Genomic DNA, 20596 nt, shown 5'->3' with positions numbered 1-20596 from the left:
TGGGTTTTGAGGTAGGAGTTAACTATGTGCTGCTTTGGAGCTCACTATATAGACCAGGCTGGCCTAAAACACAGAAGTTCACTTGCCTCTGCCTCCTGAGTGCTAGGCTGGCCTAAAACACAGAAGTTCACTTGCTTCTGCCTCCTGAGTGCTAGGACTAGGTGTGCCACCACACTGGAATTCTTTTTACTCTTAAGATGGTTTTCAAGAAATGAAATTAGCGACTTAAAAAAAAAATAGTGCTCTCTGGTTACAGCATTTTAAAGTTGGAGCCAGTAATTGTGCGCTACTGCCATTCTTCCAAGAATCACTTCAAGGAGGATTCCCCCGATTAAGGTGGACATGGCACTGGTAGGCAGTCCCACCACTTGGAAGGTGGAGATAGAAGGATTGAGAGTTTGAGCTTAGCCTGGGCTGTGTTGTGTGACCTTGTCTCTAATCAAACAATAAAAGCAGTTTAAAAAGGTTTACTATTGTCAGGAGGTGGTGGTGCATGCCTATAATCACATCACAGGCAGGAGTCTGAGTTCGAGGCCAACCTGGTCTACAAAACAAGTTCTAGTATAGTTAGGGCTTCTGTCTCTTGAAAAGCCAAAAAAAAAAAAAAAAAAAACCCAGCCTTAACTGTATTTTTGGAATGTTCCATGTCTAGTTTCAGTTCCTACCATACTTGAGAGTCTTAACTGTCTTGCTAAAAGTCCTGGAATAGTTTGTTTTTAATTGTTTATATGTATGGGTGTTTTGCCTGCCATGTGTCTGGTGCTTGAAGAGGCCAGAAGGGGACATCAGATCCCCTGGAACTACATTTATAGATTTTGTGAGTTGCCAAGTAGGTGCTGGGAGCTGAACCTGGGTCTTCTGGAAGAGTAGCCAGTATTCTTAACCACTAAGCCATCTCTAGTCCCCTTTGTGTTTTTCCTTCTCTTTATTTGTTTTTTGAAAAACATTTTTAGCTTTAGATACTCAGATACTCAAACAGAACATAATTGTTTAGTATGACATTTCTCTGAATTCATGACACTTCAGCTGTACTCATTCACACAATTACAGAAGTCCATTGGTAGGCCTAGTGGTAAAGGAAAAGTTTTTAGAGCTGTGTGGAATGTATTTGACACTTTCTTAAAAAGTTCTATAAATAGTAGTTTTTCTGCTGTAATAGAAAGTGCATCCTTAATTTATATGCAGCTGAAAAATTGATGGAGAACCAAGGGAAGAAAGATTCAGGGGACAGAGAGGGTATCAACTTAAGGAAAAGTCAGTCACTTGGTTTTAGGTAAATTGATAGTGTTCCTAAAATGCATGTTTATATATTTTAAACCGAGGTGGTGATTCTCTTTCTCAACCTGTTGGGAGCACAGTTGTATGACACCATACCTGATTTGAACTAAACTCTTGTTTATTTACATGTTGGTAGTCTTTATTTTTATTGTTTTTTTTTTAATTTATTTATTTACTATGTATACAATCTTCTGCCTGCATGCCAGCAGAGGGCACCAGATCTCATTCAAGGTGGTTGTGAGTCACCATGTGGTTGCCGGGAATTGAACTCAGGACCTCTGGAAGAACAGTCAGTGTTCTTAACTGCTGAGCCATCTCTCCAGCCCTTATTTTTATTGTTTTTGAACTTTGTCTGTGTAGTCTTAGCTATAGCTACCCTAGATCATGGGGGGGGGGATCATAATTCTTTTATTTCAAACTTTTTTTTTTTTTTTTTTTTTTTTTTTGGTTTTTCGAGACAGGGTTTCTTTGTGTTGTTTTGGAGGCTGTCCTGGAACTCGCTCTGTAGACCAGGCTGGCCTCAAACTCACAGAGATCCGCCTGCCTCTGCCTCCCAAGTGCTGTGATTAAAGGCATGCGCCACCACCGCCCGGCCTATTTCAAACTTTTATTACATTTATTTTGTGTGTGGGTGTGGGGGAAGATCAGAAGATAATTTGCTGGAGTTGTTTCCTTCTACCTTGTGTGTCCTGAGGATTAGTTACCCAGGTTATCAGGCTTAGTGACCAACAAGTACCTTTATGTATTGAGTGATCTTGGTGAACCTGTTTTTATGTATTGTGAAATGGGGTATATTATAGGCTGGGTGGCCTCTAGAAAGATAGATAGATCTGAGGATGACCTTGAACTTTGACACTCTTCTGCTGCCTCCCCAGTGCTGAGGATGTGTGCTACCATCCTAGTTTTGTGTAGATAGTGGAGGTGATCAACTCAGGATTTCATGCTTCATGTATGCTTGGCAAGCTCTGCTGCATAAGCCACACCCTGCTGCTGTTTCAAAATTAATGCTGTTTTATCAGTAGCATTTTTATCATTCCAGGACTTTACAGGATGAGGCAGGTGGATTGTCATCCTGGCTACACAGTTAAGAACTTGTCTCCAAACAACCAACCAGAAAGGACCCCTTCCCACACACACTTATGTTAACAAAAACTCAGAAATAAGCTGTTACATCATTTGAAGTGGTTTCCCTGATGCTTTACTGACAATCATTGTTTTTGTTCAACAGAATCTTCCACAATCTGTAATTGAAAATGTTGGAGGAAAAATTTTTACATTTGGATCTTACAGACTAGGAGTACATACAAAAGGTAGGTAATAACTTATTTTGAGTTAATAGAAATTTTATTTAAGATTATGACAGTTGGGGCCTGGAGAGATGACTCAATGGGTAAGAGCCCTGGCCACTCTTCCAGAGGACCTGAGTTCCATACCCAGCACCCACATAGCGGCTCACACCTTTTTTGTTGTTGTTTGTTTGTTTTTGTTTTTCGAGACAGGGTTTCTCTGTGTTGGAGGCTGTCCTGGAACTTGCTGGGGTTAAAGGTGTGTGCCACCAACGCCCAGCGGCTCACACCGTCTGTAATGGCAGTCTCATGAATTCCAATGCCCTATTCTGGTGTGCATATGTACATGCAGACACAAACACCTATATACATAAATAAATCTTTTTTTTTTGTTTGTTTGTTTGTTTTTTCGAGACAGGGTTTCTCTGTGGCTTTGGAGGCTGTTCTGGAACTCGCTTGGTAAGGCTGGTCTCGAACTTACAGAGATCCGCCTGCCTCTGCCTCCCAAGTGCTGGGATTAAAGGCGTGCACCACCAACGCCCAGCTCATAAATACATCTTTAAAACATATATGCAAAGATTATGATGGTTTTTTATGACATACATAAGTTTAGATTACCAAGAAAGAATTCTTAAGGAGTCTTAAATTGAGATGGAGCCTTCTATACTTGATGTCTGCAATGCAGTTAAGTGTGTAGTTCAGCTCTCCACTGGAGTGAGCCACATTTTCTGTATTGGAAGTGCAGGTGCAAAGCAGCTCCCAGTGTGGTTTGTGGACAGGTTTTATAGATTGCTTCCTGTTAAGAGTATCACTGGGTATGAGGAGAGTCAAAGTTTTAAGAAAGTACTGTCATTTTCTTGTTCATAGCTACTGGGAATCACATTGAATATTTGCTTTTTTAAAAAAAAAATGGTAACTTAGCCGGGCGTTGGTGGTGCACACCTTTAATCCCAGCACTCGGGAGGCAGAGGCAGGTGGATCTCTGTGAGTTCGAGGACAGCTTCCAAGACAATACAAAAAAAAAGGTAACTTGCCGGTAGTGCTGGGATTAAAGGTGTGCACCACCAATGCTGGCTCCATTCAAGTTTTTAGTTTACTTCTTTCAGCAGAGAAGCTCTGTGTACTATTGAAAAGAACATAGAGGAAAACTGCTTTGTTGTTGTTTTGGTTTGGTTTTTCAGACAGGGTTTCTCTGGCCCTGACTGTCCTGGGCCTCACTCTGAAGAAAAGCATGCCTCTCAGTTAGCATTCCCTTTCCTCTGATTGGTTGTTTTTGTTGAGGGATTAAGTTCTAGAACTTGCTGATATCCTGTCAATTAATGTCAAATACTTTTAATGCTAAGATACAAGGCAGTTTCTTTGTACTACTGTGTGATGGCTGAATTTTTCTTTTTTAAGGTGCTGATATTGATGCATTGTGTGTTGCACCAAGACATGTTGATCGGAGTGACTTTTTCACCTCATTCTATGATAAATTGAAATTACAAGAAGAAGTAAAAGACTTAAGAGTATGTAAATGTTGGGGCAAGAAAAGAAGGATTAAAAATATTATTTAGTCCTTTGAGAGAAATTTGTGTTAAAGGGAGAGGGATCACTAATTGAGCTGTTCCAATTTGGTAGCCATTTTGAGCACTCAGCATACACATGTGTATTTTACAACAAAACTAGAATAATAAATTTGTAAACTCCTTAGAAATTAGGAAATAGAAGCAAACATATTGAATAATAATCTAGGAGTAGCCACATGCCCTATCACAGAAAAGAAGGATTTTTGAGTGTTAAAAGGTCATTGCTAAGAATTTTTTTGTTGGGTACTATGCTAAATTATGTTGAAACAATTTCAGGCACCTCATTTTAAAAAGTAACAGTAATAGCTGCAGACCTGTTGTAATCTGGGACCTTGGGGAGTGGAGGCAGGAGGATCAGAAGTTCAGGGTATTTTCAGTTGGATGGCTGGTTTGAGTTCAGTTTTTGAACTAAATAAGACTCTAGCTCAGATACACTGTGAAAACATAGTGGCAGCATGTATGTGGGCTTATGATGAAGCTTCAGGAACTAAACATGTTCACTCTCTCACAGGCTGTTGAAGAGGCATTTGTACCAGTTATCAAACTCTGTTTTGATGGAATAGAGGTAAGGTCTAGTCCTAGCAGGCAGCTTTTGGTATGGACTGTCCTGGATTTGGGTCAGTGTAGATAAAACTTAGATTGCCAGTAAGAATTTGTGAGTTGGTTGATACTAACAATTATTTTGTCATGGAGATGGGTGCCGGTTCTTATAGAGTGTATGTGTTAGGTTCTTTTCTGACAGCAAGTGGAAGTGTGAGCTGAAGCAAAGGACTCAGGACTGCAAGCTGGTGCAGAACAGTTAGTTCTGTGATAGTTTGTTCCTATGTGAGTTTACACAGTTGGTTTTGGAGGGAGCTTTGCTCTTTATGCTAATTTCCCTAGACACTTTGAAAGGTGGGGGGGGGCTGTGTGAGCTGGCAGTGCTTTGAGTACTCTGGTAGGAGAGTTAGTTAGTTAGTTAGTGCCCTGCCATGGGGTTTGCCTCTCGTGCTGCCTCTCGTGCTGCCTCTGGGTGCACACAAGGCTTTTGGTGCAGGGCTGCTTCTTAGTTACTTTACAATCTTCTATTGTAAGATTAATAGTGATGATAATGTTGCTGATTATAAAACTTGAAATACTGAAAGAATGATAACTTGCTTATTTTTTTTAAATAATGTACTTGGGTTAGTTTTTAGAATTGCTATTGATTTTAATTAGAAGCCAAAAATGTTAAATTTCGTTAAGAATTGAATTTGTAATTTTTTATTTGTGACCAGTATTTAAATATAAAACTAATTAAAATATAAGGTGACATCCCCCAGCAGCAGGAGAGGCAAACATCACAGTGGGGACTAACTTTCCCATCATAATACTTATCTCATGTTTTACCCCTTTAAATAAGCAGCCAGCTTATGGCTCCTACAGATGCTAAACCAGAAGTTAATTCCAGTGTGTATGCATTTAGCAAAATTAGTAAGTCAGTTTTAGTTAAAATGACATGTGGTATATGTTAGGTTCTATTCCATATCACAATTCCCATGCTTTAGCCTCTGATTAGTATGTCTGTGTCTATAGTGCAGGCTTCTTGTGAACCCATTTTAACCATTGCAACATTCATGGTTGAGAGGGCTTTAAGAATTTGTTTTAAAAATAGAAATGCCTTAAAATTAGCTTGACAGATATGGATATAGATTTTATTTTTGTTTTAGATTGATATTTTGTTTGCAAGATTAGCACTGCAGACTATTCCAGAAGATTTGGACCTACGAGATGACAGTCTGCTTAAAAACCTAGATATAAGATGCATAAGAAGCCTTAATGGTATGTAAATGCCTGCTTTTGTGGAGTTGGAGGGTTGTTATGTTTTTGTCAAATAGTAAACAACAGTTTTTAAAAATGTATGTTTTGTAATGAAGTTGATTGTAGCCAGTTGTTAATGCATAATGACTATAATAAAACATTCTTTACCTGGTAGACTATAGAGCAGTGTTTGGTAGTTTATTTGCTCACTGACCTTAGTTTTTCCTGTTATTGATGGTATGTGAGATCCTAAAAAGACTGACATTTATAATGCTGCTAGTAATTGAGGTTTTACTGTGTAACTTTCATTAATTTGCACTTGATAGTTGCTTTATAATGTTATCAGATGACTGAAAATGGCTTTCTGCTAAAAAAAATGTTAGAATAGCTCATTGCCAGTACTTTGGGATGACTGTTGGAAGCTTAGGTGGACTACTGACTCCTCAGGGCATTGGAAAGGAAAAAGTTTGAGATTGGGAACAACTACTACAGTGTGTTTTGGTTTAGGATGATGCTTGGGACAGGAACTAACTATCTGATTTCATGCCTTTTAACTATTTAATCACATACTCGTTCTACCAAATACAAGGTTTTAATTTGAGGATAGACTTAGAAAACTGAGTGGCATTATCATACCTTTGGTGGCTTAATGTTCTGTTTCTCTCACTCCTGTTAATCAGGTTGCAGGGTAACCGATGAGATTTTACATCTAGTACCAAACATTGACAACTTCAGGTTAACTCTGAGAGCCATCAAACTGTGGGCCAAACGTGAGTTCAGAATTTGTTGGCTAGCTTATTAAAAACATTTAAGCTCTATCGTCAACACTAACTTATCTTTTTGCTTTTCCCTTATCAACAGGGCACAACATCTATTCCAATATATTAGGTTTCCTCGGTGGTGTTTCCTGGGCTATGCTAGTAGCAAGAACTTGCCAGCTTTATCCAAATGCAATAGCATCAACTCTTGTACATAAATTTTTCTTGGTATTTTCTAAATGGTATGTTTTTAGAGTTATATTACAATAAAATTGATTGTAGACACTGAAGTTTAGTCTTATTTCTATGACATTTCTACAGCTGGTTTCAGATTCCAATTTTAGTTTGTGGGCTGAGGGTGTAGCTCAGTGGTAGAGTGCTTGCCTGGCATTCAAGGCCTTGTGTTCAGTCACCAGTACCGACAAAAGCCAAGCCAGTTTTAGTTCAAGATACAGCTACCGTTTGGGAAGAGATTTGGTATATGAAAAGGCAAACCTAAACTTCACTTCTTTTCCCTAGTTCTGCCAAGGTCATAAGGCAGATAATACCTATGCTACATGTGTGAGCCTACCCTCCAAATAAACTCTGAACTTCAGCTACTGTAATGTGTGCTGACATCTGATGTGTTAATAGGTTGGTTAGAACGTAAACACACCACTACTTTGATTCTGAATGCTTCTTAATCCATAGGCCATTGTTTTTGTGATTGCGTTTTGCTTTTTACTTTCAGCTGTTCAATATCTTGGCAAAAACCTTAAAGGTGTCACTTTTTATAAGAATTTTAAAGAAAGATACATTAAGTGACTGAGATACTTGGAGACTTGCTAGCCCAGGAGAGAGTCATTAATCTTTCCTAATAAAGATGTGCATATTGGTGAATTTTGGTTTAAGAAAAGCCCAAAACACTGCTGCCAATTTGACCCAAAATGTTAGGTTTTAATCAAAAAGTTTGTTTTCCCTTAGGTTTTTAATCAAAGTTTGTTTTTTGATTAATCAAATTATTTTAAAAATTTGTCTTCTATATTTTCAGCTCCTTCCTTTCTTCCATGTGAAATCAGAATTGTTGCTTTGTAGTCTGTAACAGTTAGACTTCTTGGATATAATTTATAATTCACTAGATACTTTCCAGTTTAGTTCTGTTGCTTTGCCTTTGTCATATAGAGTGAGGTGTGATAAGATCAGAGACTTAGAATTTCTAGCATTACTGTATTATATGTATTAATATATGAAAAACACTGTGCTTGTTGACTTTGACAGTTACCCTAGCTCTTTGACTGAGTCAGAAATAACTTCCTCATGTGTCCTTGGATGGAATTAGTGTGAAGGCAGCATCTTTTTTCCTCTAACTGGTATTAACCTTGTTAAAGGTTGAGGTGAACACATTAGGTGTCTTGAGATGGAACTTTTTTATTTGCATAGTGCTTTATCAGTTCTCTGGTGGCAGAGCAGGTGTTTGCTATGAGTTTGAGAAAACCATCAAATGGTTAATTTTATAGAGGAAAGGGATGAGAGGCTATGGTGTATATGCCAACTCAGTGAATGAAGTAGGGTCACATTCACAAATGCTGTATGTTTAACAAATTACGTTTAGATGCTAATGTCCAATAGTCTTATCAAGTGCTACAATCTTTTTGAACAGGGAATGGCCAAATCCAGTGCTATTGAAACAGCCTGAAGAATGCAATCTTAATTTGCCTGTGTGGGACCCAAGGGTTAGTGTATTATTTTTTCCCCTACAAATTCACACTATTCAATAACAAAAGTCACCTGCATAAACTTCCAGGAGGCCGCCCAGTCCTTACAAATGAGTGGACCCACTCATAGTACCCTTGTGCTAGATGACCTACTCTCTATTTTTCCCTGGTGTGAGAAGTGTAATGATGTACCTTGTAAACCACATCTAATGTACACGGTTGACACAGATTTCACTAACAACTCATTCCATAGAGAACTATCTTGTAAGTCAAAGTTGTGTGGGTGTTTGTGATTAAAAAAAAATAAAAGGATACTAAAAATCCCTGTATTTTTTTTATTTGATCTAAGTATTTTGTTAAAATTGGCTTGATGTAGAAAGCTCTTGCATAGTGTTTCTATATAGCAGATGGCTCCTAAGCACTATTGCAGTGCTGTGCTGTAATTGTAAAAACATGTTAAGGTGCTTCAGAGATATAGAAATGTGTTACAGGCTAAGAAAGTGACAGCATTTACTGCTTATACTTTTTAGGTGTTAGTAACATGAGCTTTATTAATTGATAAAAGGAATTCATTGGAATCAAAACTTTACAGATTTTTGAGATTATGTTTTTTTAAATTTGTTATTACAATACCAGAGACTTTAATTTATTCGGGCTCTTCCCCAAGCTGTGTGCTTTCAATTTGCCTAAGCTTGAAGGCATTGGGAGGAGTGAATTGTTGTTGCCTCTGTGGGAATGAACTAAGTGTATAGATGAGTAGTCACTAAACAGCCTATTGTCTCACCAGCCCAGAGCTGTTCTACCCTTGCTAATAAGTTAAGGTTCTGATCGCCGAAAGGTTAGAAGGTCAGTCCCATCTTTTAAATTGAGTTTTATAAGTAAGAACACTTAAAAGTGTAATTCTGCAGGCACCCTCTTTATGCTGCTGAATAAGGAAAAGCAGATTTGCAACTACATCTTTCTGTTTTGCTTTGTTTTTGCCCAGCAGGTACACGCAGTAAGGTTACAAGGTAGTCATGCCTCCAGCATGGGAACAGACTGTTGACTAGATCTCTCATTCTGTAAAAAGTTTCTATAAAACAGTCTCCTGACATGGTTTTTATTTCTCAACTCCAGCTATGAATGAAGTAAAATGTAATCATTGGTTCAGTTTAACAAGGGGTAAAAGTCCAAGTGTCTGTTGTATATATACTTGAAGAAACTGATTGGCTGTTGTTGTATGTAGGTAAACCCCAGTGATAGGTACCATCTTATGCCTATAATTACACCAGCATACCCACAGCAGAACTCCACGTACAATGTGTCCGTTTCAACACGGATGGTCATGGTTGAGGAGTTTAAACAAGGTAAGTGTTTCTGCTTCTGCTCTACTTTATACACGAGGGTCTGCCTACCGTTGCAGACCCAACAGTTAGCTAGTTGTGCGGTTTAGCTGAATTGCCAAACTGGACTTGTGCTTTTATTTTTGATCACATATTGCAGAGTAACTCAACAGTTTTAGGAGTTTACTATAACAGAATAGTTGGAAATTGAAAGCAAATATAATACTTGGACATTATGGATTGGTTCATGGCTGTATCAGAGCCTTGTAACATCAGAGCTGATGCCATTTGGTCTTCATGAGTGACCAAGGGATGTGTGGACTTTTTACACTGCTAGGAAAGAACTTGGAGTGTAGTTAGAGCTCAAAACTCTGCCTTTGAGAAGATCTTTGACTTGGGGCCTTAATTTATTATAAATTTAAAGGTATTGCTATATTAATTCTTCGAGGAACCAAGATGGCTGGTAGAAAAGTCTTCAGCCTTGTTCATGCAAGGAGGCTTTTTAATGGGGAAGGCAATCACTTGTTTTAAAAAAGGCAGAAACATGTGGGAGACCTTTCTTTCTCAGGTAACTACTGTGCTTCTGTTTGAGCAAGCCTTCCTGTGAGCATGGCATTTTATTAATAATGGCACTTTATCAGAAATGTGATTCTCAGGAAATTCTCTAGTCTTTTGAAATATGTGTAAAAATGTGCTCTAAGGGAGTAAAATAAACCTTCCATTTGCTAATGTTTAAGATTATAGTGAATGCATGTGGTATATTTAAAATTCTAGATTGCTAGGTTGAAACATACAAATATTCTAATATGTTTTTAATTTAGGTCTTGCTATCACTGATGAAATTTTGCTGAGTAAGGCAGAGTGGTCCAAACTTTTTGAAGCTCCAAACTTCTTTCAGAAGTACAAGTATGTATTTTAAGGCATGTCAGCCATGTTGCTCTTAAGTAGTGGTTTAACAGGGGCATATGTGGTATCTTCTTGCCAGAGCAGTGACCTTTGCGTCTCTCTCTGGTGTCTGTAGCCTTTTCCTTATTGTCACAAAGGACTTAGCATTTTCAGTACCCTTTTTTCCCCTTTTATCAATGCAATGTGTCAGCCTTAGAGTTCTGTTGCTTGATTGAACTAGCATTCCTACTGTATGTCCCCAGCCTCAGTTCTAGGGGTGTTACTTGTCACCAGGACAGTCTGCACCTTAGCAAGCAGGTGAGCTCTTTAACTATCTAGTTTTGGTTCTCACAAGAAACTTCTTACCAGAATATTTAGAACATACAGAGACCCAAAGAAATGTCAGTTTGACTGATTTAATGTTTTAAACAATTGATAGCACATCATTGCCCTATTTCCCCTTTCAAAAATATGTCTGCAAAGAGTTTTCTAACAATTTAAGTGGGTATAATTTCTATTAATGTCTTTGGTATAATGCTTTAACACCTTAGAGGTTAGAAGCCTCATGAATTGTTTTGTGTTGAAAAATGTAAGTTACAATAAATCTTAAAGAAAGAACAAAAACCAAATATGGACTCGAACTTTTATTTGCCCTGGGCTGAAAAATGAGCAAAGTCCCACTTAAATTTTTGCTTTAATGCTTGAGACCTTCCTGACCATTTGATTTTGTGTTGGATTGTGTTTTGTTACAATAATTTAAGCAACATTATTTTATACTTTTCCCAAATTAAAAGTAAGAATGATGACCTTCATGATGTCTCCGTGTTTTGTTTCTGTATTTGCATGAGAAAGCAGTGGTGGAGCCAGTTTAACTGTGGTGTCTGGGAACACTGTGTTGTCATAAGTCGTAGAAATAGCATAGTATCAGAGTGCTTGTGTTTCGTTGCTCATTCTCTAGATTTTACTTTTCCTTGACAGATAATTCGGTGTTTTTAATGTTCGAGGAAATGAACAATGAACTTTTAACAATCATGCCAACATTTGAAAACTACCTTACACAGACATAGTTAAATCAAGAAAAATGAGGCTTTAAGGACAGATGCAGTGTTCTCAGTTGCTGAGTCTCAAACTTAAGCACTTCCTTTTCCTGTCTTATGTCCATAATTACAAGAGCTGGAGAAGGGAACTTGTCATTTAGTAGCTTCTTGTACCATCTCTAGCTTCTATACAGTGACACTCTGGGGACTCAGGAAAGGTGCTTTCCAGTACACCAGAGTCTTTGCTGTGGCACCTGTAAGGTTCTGGCTGTCAAAAATACTTGATACCTGAGGCAGTCAAACTTTTTTTTTTAATGGTGTTTTGAGACAGTTTCTCTGTAGCTTTGGAGCCCACCCCAGAGCTCCCTCTATATAGATCAGGCTGGCCTCGAACTCACAGATCTGTCTGCCTCTGCCTCACAAGTGCCAGACTTTTTTATTTAAAAAGACTAGAAAGAAGAGGATGTAGCAATATGTTTATTTCACAGAATGTTAAGTCCTGAGCGTTCCTGGAAATGTAAGATCTGCTCTGCACTAATATCCTTCAAGACACACTGGGGACTGACTTGTCTCAGGCTCATGGGACTCAGAGTCTAGTAATTGAAATTTGTCTTCATATGAAACAGCAGTTATGCTGTAACCTGCAATGGATGGAGCTTTTAGTTTGCTGTAACTGAAAGTTGGTTGGGTTTGTGTGCAGCATGCCTTGAAAGTACCACCTTTTCCTAATTTAGGGTTTTAAATTGTGTTACATACTCCTGTTATTCTTGGGAGGGGGACGATAGAGATCTCATTCGTCAGTATGAACTTATCCACTTTGAAGGGGAACAGATATCTGCCTGGATAAAGGAGTGACATTGTTCTATAAGTTTTCAAACTTTTACGAAATACTCTCTTGAAAGATTGTTAACAGCAAATCCTGGATATTAGGAAATGTGAATAATAGTCAATTTAGGCAATTTGTGTTTCACTAGAAACAGGGAGAGAGATACCAGGGAAATAAATGTAATGATACGTGTATAAAAAATATTAGCCTTACAGTTTATGAAATCTGGGTTTGGTGGGGCAGGTGTAATCTCATTACTCAGGAGGCAAAGACAGGACCAAGATTCAAGGCCACCCTGAGCTGCCTAGCAAGTTCCAAATTAGCTTGGGATACATGATCCCCCCCCCCCTTCAAACCAGACATACCTTGTTTATGGATTTAAAGAGAAAGGATTTTGACTAAGAGATAGATTTTTCTTTCAGTGCTTGGTATCTGAATTACGATCTACCCAGGTAAAGTATTGAGATGAAATGCCCAATTGTTTGGTAAATTGGTATACTTTTATAGTATAACAACGAAAGTATTCTTAGTACTTTTTATATAATAAGAAAACACTGTTGGCTGAACTACATTCTTATCCCCAGAAGATTTTTACATAAATTTTAATTCATTTGGGATATGTGTGTGTGTGAGTAATAAACCTAAAACTTTAGGGAAAAGGTAATGACAATTACATTAAAATTAGATTTTCATTGGAGACATTCAAGCTAGCTGATTCCTGGCAGACATAAGAAGTATCACATTTTGGTGGACAACAAAATAGTCTAGAAATCCATCTGGTCCGGAGGGACCTTGGGAATTAAATACTAGTTCTGGTTTTTTTTTTTTAAATACAGAGTTTGGAAGTAGAAGGATACTCATCAGTTAAGGGTACTAGCTGCTCTTTCTGAAGACCCAAGTTCAATTTCCAGGACCCCTTGTTGCTTCTGTAATAACAGTTCCAGGGCATCCCACACCCTCTTCTGGTCTCTGGGCAGTGCATACACATGGTGCACAAATATCCAGGCCAATACCCATACAAATACAAGTAAAATACATAAAAATGTAGATTTGTAGAAAAGTAATTGGAGATTTTAGTTTTTTGGAGAAGTCATTGTATTTTTAGTGACTGTCTAAAATATTTGCAGCTTATTTCTCTAAAACTTATATAGCTGCATATAAATTTATCCCCATAAATGAATGTACATGTGTCTAAATAATATACAGAGAAGAAACTTTACCCCTCCAATTGGATTTCCTGAATAGTCAAATTGAACTCTAGGCTTCAAAATTTGAATTGCCAACAAAATTAGTTCAATTGGATTGTATATATTTATAAATAGAAAGCATTGTGCTCCAGTTAGCTTTTGTTGAAGACTCAGGTGATGAAGAAGGGTATTTCTGGGCAGTGAGGAAAAGTATTGTTGCTGGGTGTGGTGGAGGTGGAAGCGAGGATCAAGTGCCTGTCCAGCCTGGGGGAGAAGTCCACCCTAACTGACTTAGAAAAACTGTTGTGTGACTCCTGGGTAGCGCCCTGTTTGTGAGGTCTTGCGTGTGTGTCTGGGATTTGTACTTCCATGTCCTCTCTGTTACTTGCTCCACCTTGCGTTCACTTGATGTCCCCTTTCCCACGATGAGGTCACCCCTTTTAGTGGCTCAGTTAACCGAGCAATGTGGTTAAGCTGCCAGGATTTTTGTTGGTTTGTATGATTCCTAGATTGAGTTTCTCTGAACATAAAATACATGAACTTTTAGTGCTTTTACATGACTGCTGACTGTTTGGCTTGTTTTGAGCTAATACTGACCAAATGGGGGACGGAAATACTCATTTCTGTGGATGTGGACTACATGATTCCATAGCTATGTATATTCCATATATTGTATAGATACCTCATCTCTGTGTGTTTTGGGCTTTTGTATGTTTTTCTCTATTTGAGTTTATTACTTTCTGTTAATTTAGTTAATTTGCCAGCTCTTTTCCACACACAAAAAATGTCATTCTATTATCCAGGTGACAGGTAACTCTTAGAGTTGTTTTTGGAGTTGCAAAGTTTTTAAAAATTTGAACTACCTTTTCATTGATTCTTCGAAGGCATGTTTTAATTCATCAGACTGTAACATTCATGATTTTTTTTGCAACTGTGATTGGTAGCTTTGTCTTTATTGAGTAGCAACATTGCTTGCAAAATGTGAGCAAGTACTAGAAAGCTTCCTGACTTTTCCAAGACTAGCCCTTACTGGTACTTTCCTGTCTAGTATCCACTAGATAAAGGCATTTTGCTTTTGAGGTAAAGGGTTTTTTGTTTGTTTGTTTTTTTGTTTTTTGAGACAGAATTTCTCTGTGTAACAGCCTTGGGTGTCCTGGAACTTGCTGGACAAGGCTGACTTTGAATTCACAGAGATCCACCTGCCTCTGCCTCCCAAGTGCTTGGATTAAAGGCGTGCGCCACCATACACAGCTGAGGTAAAGGTTTTTTTTTTTTTTTTGTAATACGTAAAACTCAGCTTGTAGTAATTACAAGAGGAATCTGCAATGATTTATTCAGTTACTACTGCAAGGAAAAGGAATTTTCTACTAATTTAATTGTAATGGCTTTTAAAAGTCATGAGTAGATTCTTGCCCATGGCGCTATTTTTTTGGAAAAAAGAAAAACAACAAAAAACTTGGCATTTCTACATTTTAAATGAGAAGTAAGTTCTGAGTAGAATTCACTTTTTTTACTCTCAGGGTAGGTAATTGCATCTCTGCAGGGGTTTATACCACTGATTTGGGTAGGTGGAGGGCCTGATGTGTATAAAGTTAACTTTTGTGTCAATAGCCCCTCCCCCTTTTGTTTCATGGATGAAAAGGTTTTCTTCAGTAGATTGTTTTCCATGTTTTTTGTTGACTTTATAGGTAGAACACTCTGCTGGAGTGTTGAACAAAATTACCATTTAATGTTTTCTCACCTTCAAAATTCAGCTACTCTTTTGGTAATTTATTCATAGTTTGCTGTAGAAAATCCAACTTGCAAATAGTGAAAACTTGGAATTTAGTTTATATGATTTTCTGTGCACACTGATTACAAACACCTTTGCTGAATGAATGTTGGTTTATAAATGGGAGGAAGCTTATTACGTTATGGTTATAAGATCCAACACAAAGCACATAAATAAAATAAATAGCATGTTGTCTTTATCTTCAAAGGCATTATATTGTACTTCTAGCAAGTGCACCCACGGAAAAGCAGCGTCTGGAATGGTAAGTAGTGAGGGGACATTCCCTAACGATAGATGGATAGCTTAGCACACAGGCCTGGGGGGCATCTATTCCTAAAGAACCTTGCACACCTCATCTGAAAGACCCACAGCTCACTTCTTGACTGTACTTCTGTTGCTTGGCTTACCTTGTGATGTTTACACCTGGGACATCTTTCCTAACTTCCTTTTTGGATGAAGTTGCCTAGTTTTCTTTTTTTTTTTTTTTCATCCAGTTTGGCACTTTTTGTTAGATCCTAAGTCTCAGTTTTATCTTTAGGTGAATAGTTCAATCATTTGAACTGCCTTGGTATGTGTATTATATACAATACTTACATTACCTTTTTACATGAGAACTTGATTTGCATATGAAAAATTTTTAATAGAATCTATCATTAATATCAATGATGTTTGTCCAGGGTGGGCTTGGTGGAATCAAAAATCCGCATCCTGGTAGGAAGCTTGGAGAAGAATGAGTTTATTACACTGGCTCATGTGAACCCCCAGTCATTTCCAGCCCCCAAAGAAAATCCTGACAAGTAAGCATGTTTCTAATTGAATTCTATTTTCCATTCCTTTTCAACTTTGTTGTAGATGCTTTTATAGGCAGTTTGATTTTGATTATGATTTTTGAGACGGGGTCTTGCTTCTAGTACAGAGTGACCTGGAACTTGTGGTCTTCGTGTCTCAGCCTTGTCCCTTCTGTGAATACAGGTATATGCCACCATTTCCTGCTATAGGGAGACTGTAGGTGGCTTTACTATTTGATTTTACTGAATCTGCAGCTTTGTTTTTTTTTTTCCAGTAAGGATCCATAGATAAACTCCTCACTGTATATCTGAAGTTGTTTGATTTTTAACTTGCTACTTTTCTCTGCTTCTGGGTATAGTTTTTGTAAAGAAGTGTGACTTAGTTTTCTTCGTCTTCCTTGGTTTATTTTTGGGTAGAGCATAAGTCTTTTAACCCATTATTAATTTGGTATTTATATCAGTGTTTTTCCTGATCAGAAATGTAGAAAACTTTGAGAAGAATCAGCACTGAAATAGAACTGTTTTCTCCAGTTAATAGTCCCTGGTGATGAAGTATGTTAGATCTGTCCTAATAACCTAATAACAGTTTTGAGTATTCCACATTCCTTCAGTTGTAGGCTGTTCTATCAGACATCTATCTTTGCTGTTTATTTTAAGGAGGGATGTTTTGATTTAAATTTGCAGATACCCGATTCATGATGGAATGTAGACAATTGCAGAGATTGGCAAGTGTTTAAAAGCAGGCTCACCTTTTTGTTTAGGGTCTTAGACCTCAACTGATACTTTCATTCTTACTCCCTTACACTTGCAAGTTAGAGCAATTAATTGAGCGGTAAACTTTGAAAAAGGATGATCAGAAAGCACAGGTTAAGGGTCATTTGAGTTTGCTCTTATTTTAGAGTTTTCTGATGAAATAATTTTGATTTTTCTCCTTTAGATTCATATAAAGGAATTATTTGAATTTAGTTGAGATGGGGTCTTGTATATGGCCCAGCCCGGACTCAGCTTCTGAAATGCTAGCATTGTGGGCCTGTGTTAACCACACAGGGCTATTTAGAGAGTATGGATTTGGGGATGTGGTGGTGGTGGGGCTAGTATTTCTGAGACAGGGTCTCATTATGTAGCTCTGGCTGTCCTGAAACTCAATATGTAGATCAGGCTGGCCTACTACTTGCCAAAGATCTGCTGTGATTAAAGGTATGTGCCACCACAACCGGCAAAAGTACAGATTTTTGTATGTAAAAAATCCTGTTCGCTTTCTTGTTCTTTTTTTGTCCCAGACTTTTCCAAAAAGCATGCTTCTTCCCTGTACTATTTTGAACACATTTAATCAATATTAACCTTTAATAATTTAGACTCATTACAAACAATGGCTTAGAATTTCCCACCTCACCTAGGTTGTCCTTCCATTGACAGCCATGCTGTCATGAATCCTAATGACCTGTGCTCATGTTCTTTGCAGGGAAGAATTCCGCACAATGTGGGTGATTGGATTAGTGTTTAAAAAAACTGAAAACTCTGAAAATCTCAGTGTGGACCTGACCTATGATATTCAGTCTTTCACAGATACAGGTATGTCTACTTGAGTAATGAACTTTTAAATGTTTCTTGGTGTACATAGTTAATAGTGCTGTTTATAGTGAGTAAGTATTGAACAATGATCACTGACAAAAATAATAATGGATCCAGTAGTGGTGGAAAGTGTTGTCAAATCTGTGTGATTTGTTTATAGATATACATAGTATATCAAGGAATTTGTGAGCCATCCAGTGACACGGGTGCATCTTCCTGAAGGACTAATTCTTTTCTCTTTCAAACATCTTCCAGCACACACTTTAAAACACAGTATTAGCATTTTTAATTTTCCCACTCAACTTTCCTTTCTGAAAATTGATTTAACATTAAAAAAAGTTTTTAAAAGGGAGAGGGAGAAAAATGGAGACAATTTGTTAAAGAGACACTTTGATACCAATTGTAGTGAGGAGAGAAGTAATATTCTCTTTTCTGCTAATTTACTCTCTGGAGTTTGGGTTACTTGTTGTCAGCCAAAACCTGTAAGTAGTACATAGACAACTTGTGAAACCCAGTGCTCTCCTGCTCTGACCTGCCTGGGAAGTGATGAGCCCTGTTTCTAGCAGAGCCATATTACATTGTATGTGCTGCACTCTTGTTAGTTACTGAGTATGTGTGAAACACTGACTGAGAAGGGGTGTGCACATTTCAAGGCATGAACAGACAGAACTGATTGACACTCTAAAAAAGCAGTGAGCAAGTTCCATAGTTGTTTTGTTACTTGGTCTTGTCATGGGAATCCTGTCAAGGCCCATTATCTGAGAAGCATGCAAACCTCTTAAAATTTACAGTGTAAGTTGCTTTTGAGACTAGCTGTTTGTGTAAGGTACCCTGGCCACTAAGATCTGTGAGACACCATGGGTCCATCACAAAACGGCCATGCTCTCTTAAGTAGCTTTCCAGTTCGTGCAGTAGGAAAGTACATTACCATCTTTTCCTACCTCCATCATCTGTATACTTTGTGACTAGAAAGGTCATAAATTTGGGGAATCATGTTCCCAGCAGAGCATAGTTCGGTAATTATGTTGCAGTTTGCAAGGAAGACTTGGCATTTAGGCAGCAATGGATACAGGCCAAATAGCTACAGCTAGTTAGCATCAGGGTTTCTTTCAAAAATATTCTGTCAGGATTTATTTGTGTGTGTGTTTTCGTTTTTTTCTTCAGATGGAAAGTATTTTTTTTTAAGATTTATTTATCACATATACGGTGTTCTGCCTACATTCCAGAAGAGATTGAATTATAGATGGTTGTGAGCCACCATGTGGTTGCTGGGAATTGAACTCAGGACCCCTGGAAGAGCAGTCAGTCCTCTTAACCTCTGAGCTATCTCTCTAGCCCATGTGTGTGGGTCTTTTGCATACATGTATATATGTGTGTGCCTGGTGTCTGCAAAAGCCAGAAAAGGATATCAAAGCTCCTGAAACAGTTGTGAATGGGTGTGAGCTGCTGGGTGGGTACTGGGAACCACTGAGCCATCTCTCTTGTCCCAGAATGATTCCTAGTTTAGTCTGGCAATCTTAGAAAAGCTCTGTTAGGAATTTAGGGGATTTCAGATGAGGGAGTATGACCTTGACCATGTCTTCTCTCTCCCCTGGGCTTCTGTGGTTCCTGCTCAAGGTGTGTGGTTTTTGGGGTTTTTCTTCCTGAAGTACTATTGAGCCCATGTATTATCAGCTCACTCTTTCACTTAGTCATTTGGGTATTGGCATAGGGTTTTGCTTTGTCCTAGGACTGACTCTGGGGTTAGGTTGTCACTGCCTGTTCCTCCTTTCCTCATAGTCCTTATCTCCATCTGACAGTCTGTTCTCTTCTCTCCACTGCGCTCTGCAGCTTGCCTGTGCTTCTGTTCTGTCTGTTTCCAGCTTCTATAACACAGTGTTTGCTGCAGTGCACTGGACTGTATTTCCCCCTCCTTTCTTAGATAGTCCAGACTTCCCTTGAACTTAACTTGATATTCCCATTTTGAGGCACTGTGATCTATATTAATTTCTACTTCCTTGTAGCATCTGTTTTTTGAACCCCTATAAACTCCAATGTTTATTTTTGATAATAGAAACTACGTTATTACTTACGTTAAAGTTTTACATTGAAATTAATGTTCTTTTTTAGGATTTTTGTGTGTGGATTTTTTTGAGATAGTTTCTGTTATGTTGATCTGGCTGACCTGGAACTCACAATGTAGACCAGGCTGGCCTGGAAGTCACAGAAATCTGTCTGCTTCTACTTCTCTCTGTCTCTGGAGTGGTGGGATTAAAGGTGTGCCACACATCTCCTGGTTTTAAGATTAAAATTATGTGTATCTGTGTGTAGAAGTATGTTTGAGGGCTTCAAGTACTCATGAAAAGGGTTTTGGATCTCCTGGAGTTGGAGTTCCAGGTGATTGTGAGCTGCTTGAGGTGGGGGCTCTAGAATCCAAACTGAAGTCCTCTGCATGAGCAGCACTGACTTAACAGCCAAAAATCTCCAGCCCCACATGACTTGTGAGATACATGTCTTCAGTGTGGCTCCTTTTTATTTATCGTCGCTGTGTTGCAGGTGGTGTTTATCAGGATTAAAGTCTGAGAATAGGAAACTCATGGCAGTAGGCACAGTTGTGCAGAATACTTATAATTGTGGTGTTTCTTAAACATTGTTCCTACTGTTTATTAGCACCTAGAGCTGTGCTTCTCAACATTCCTAATACACAACCCTTTAATATAGTTTGTAGTGTTGTGGTGACCACCCCCCAACCATAAAACTATTTTATTAACTATTTCACAACTAATTTTGCTACTGTTATAAATCATAATGTGGATATCTGATAGGCAACCCCCAAAGGGCTCAAAACCCACAGGTTCTCTGACCT

General features: G+C 38.2%; 1 protein-coding gene across 4 annotated transcripts in view; it reads left to right on the top strand.

Annotated features, from left to right (window-relative positions):
- The window catches only part of Papola (poly(A) polymerase alpha), a 46620-nt gene that overhangs the window by 11334 nt on the left and 14690 nt on the right, over positions 1 to 20596 (top strand). For all 4 annotated transcript variants that reach the window (XM_040742530.1, XM_005068350.4, XM_013112142.3 and 1 more), the window contains exons 4-15: positions 2507 to 2588; positions 3963 to 4072; positions 4644 to 4697; positions 5821 to 5932; positions 6592 to 6681; positions 6773 to 6911; positions 8309 to 8381; positions 9589 to 9709; positions 10507 to 10591; positions 15600 to 15653; positions 16069 to 16188; positions 17642 to 17751. In XM_040742530.1, the coding sequence (XP_040598464.1) occupies positions 2507 to 2588; positions 3963 to 4072; positions 4644 to 4697; positions 5821 to 5932; positions 6592 to 6681; positions 6773 to 6911; positions 8309 to 8381; positions 9589 to 9709; positions 10507 to 10591; positions 15600 to 15653; positions 16069 to 16188; positions 17642 to 17751 (1150 nt within the window). The remainder of the gene's footprint in view (positions 1 to 2506; positions 2589 to 3962; positions 4073 to 4643; positions 4698 to 5820; positions 5933 to 6591; positions 6682 to 6772; positions 6912 to 8308; positions 8382 to 9588; positions 9710 to 10506; positions 10592 to 15599; positions 15654 to 16068; positions 16189 to 17641; positions 17752 to 20596) is intronic.

Source organism: Mesocricetus auratus, unplaced genomic scaffold (assembly GCF_017639785.1).
Source record: "Mesocricetus auratus isolate SY011 unplaced genomic scaffold, BCM_Maur_2.0 Super-Scaffold_15014, whole genome shotgun sequence".
Classification (NCBI taxonomy): Eukaryota; Metazoa; Chordata; class Mammalia; order Rodentia; family Cricetidae; genus Mesocricetus; species Mesocricetus auratus.
The sequence above is the reverse complement of the archived record's forward strand: the minus strand, read 5'-3'. Positions and strand labels throughout refer to the sequence as shown.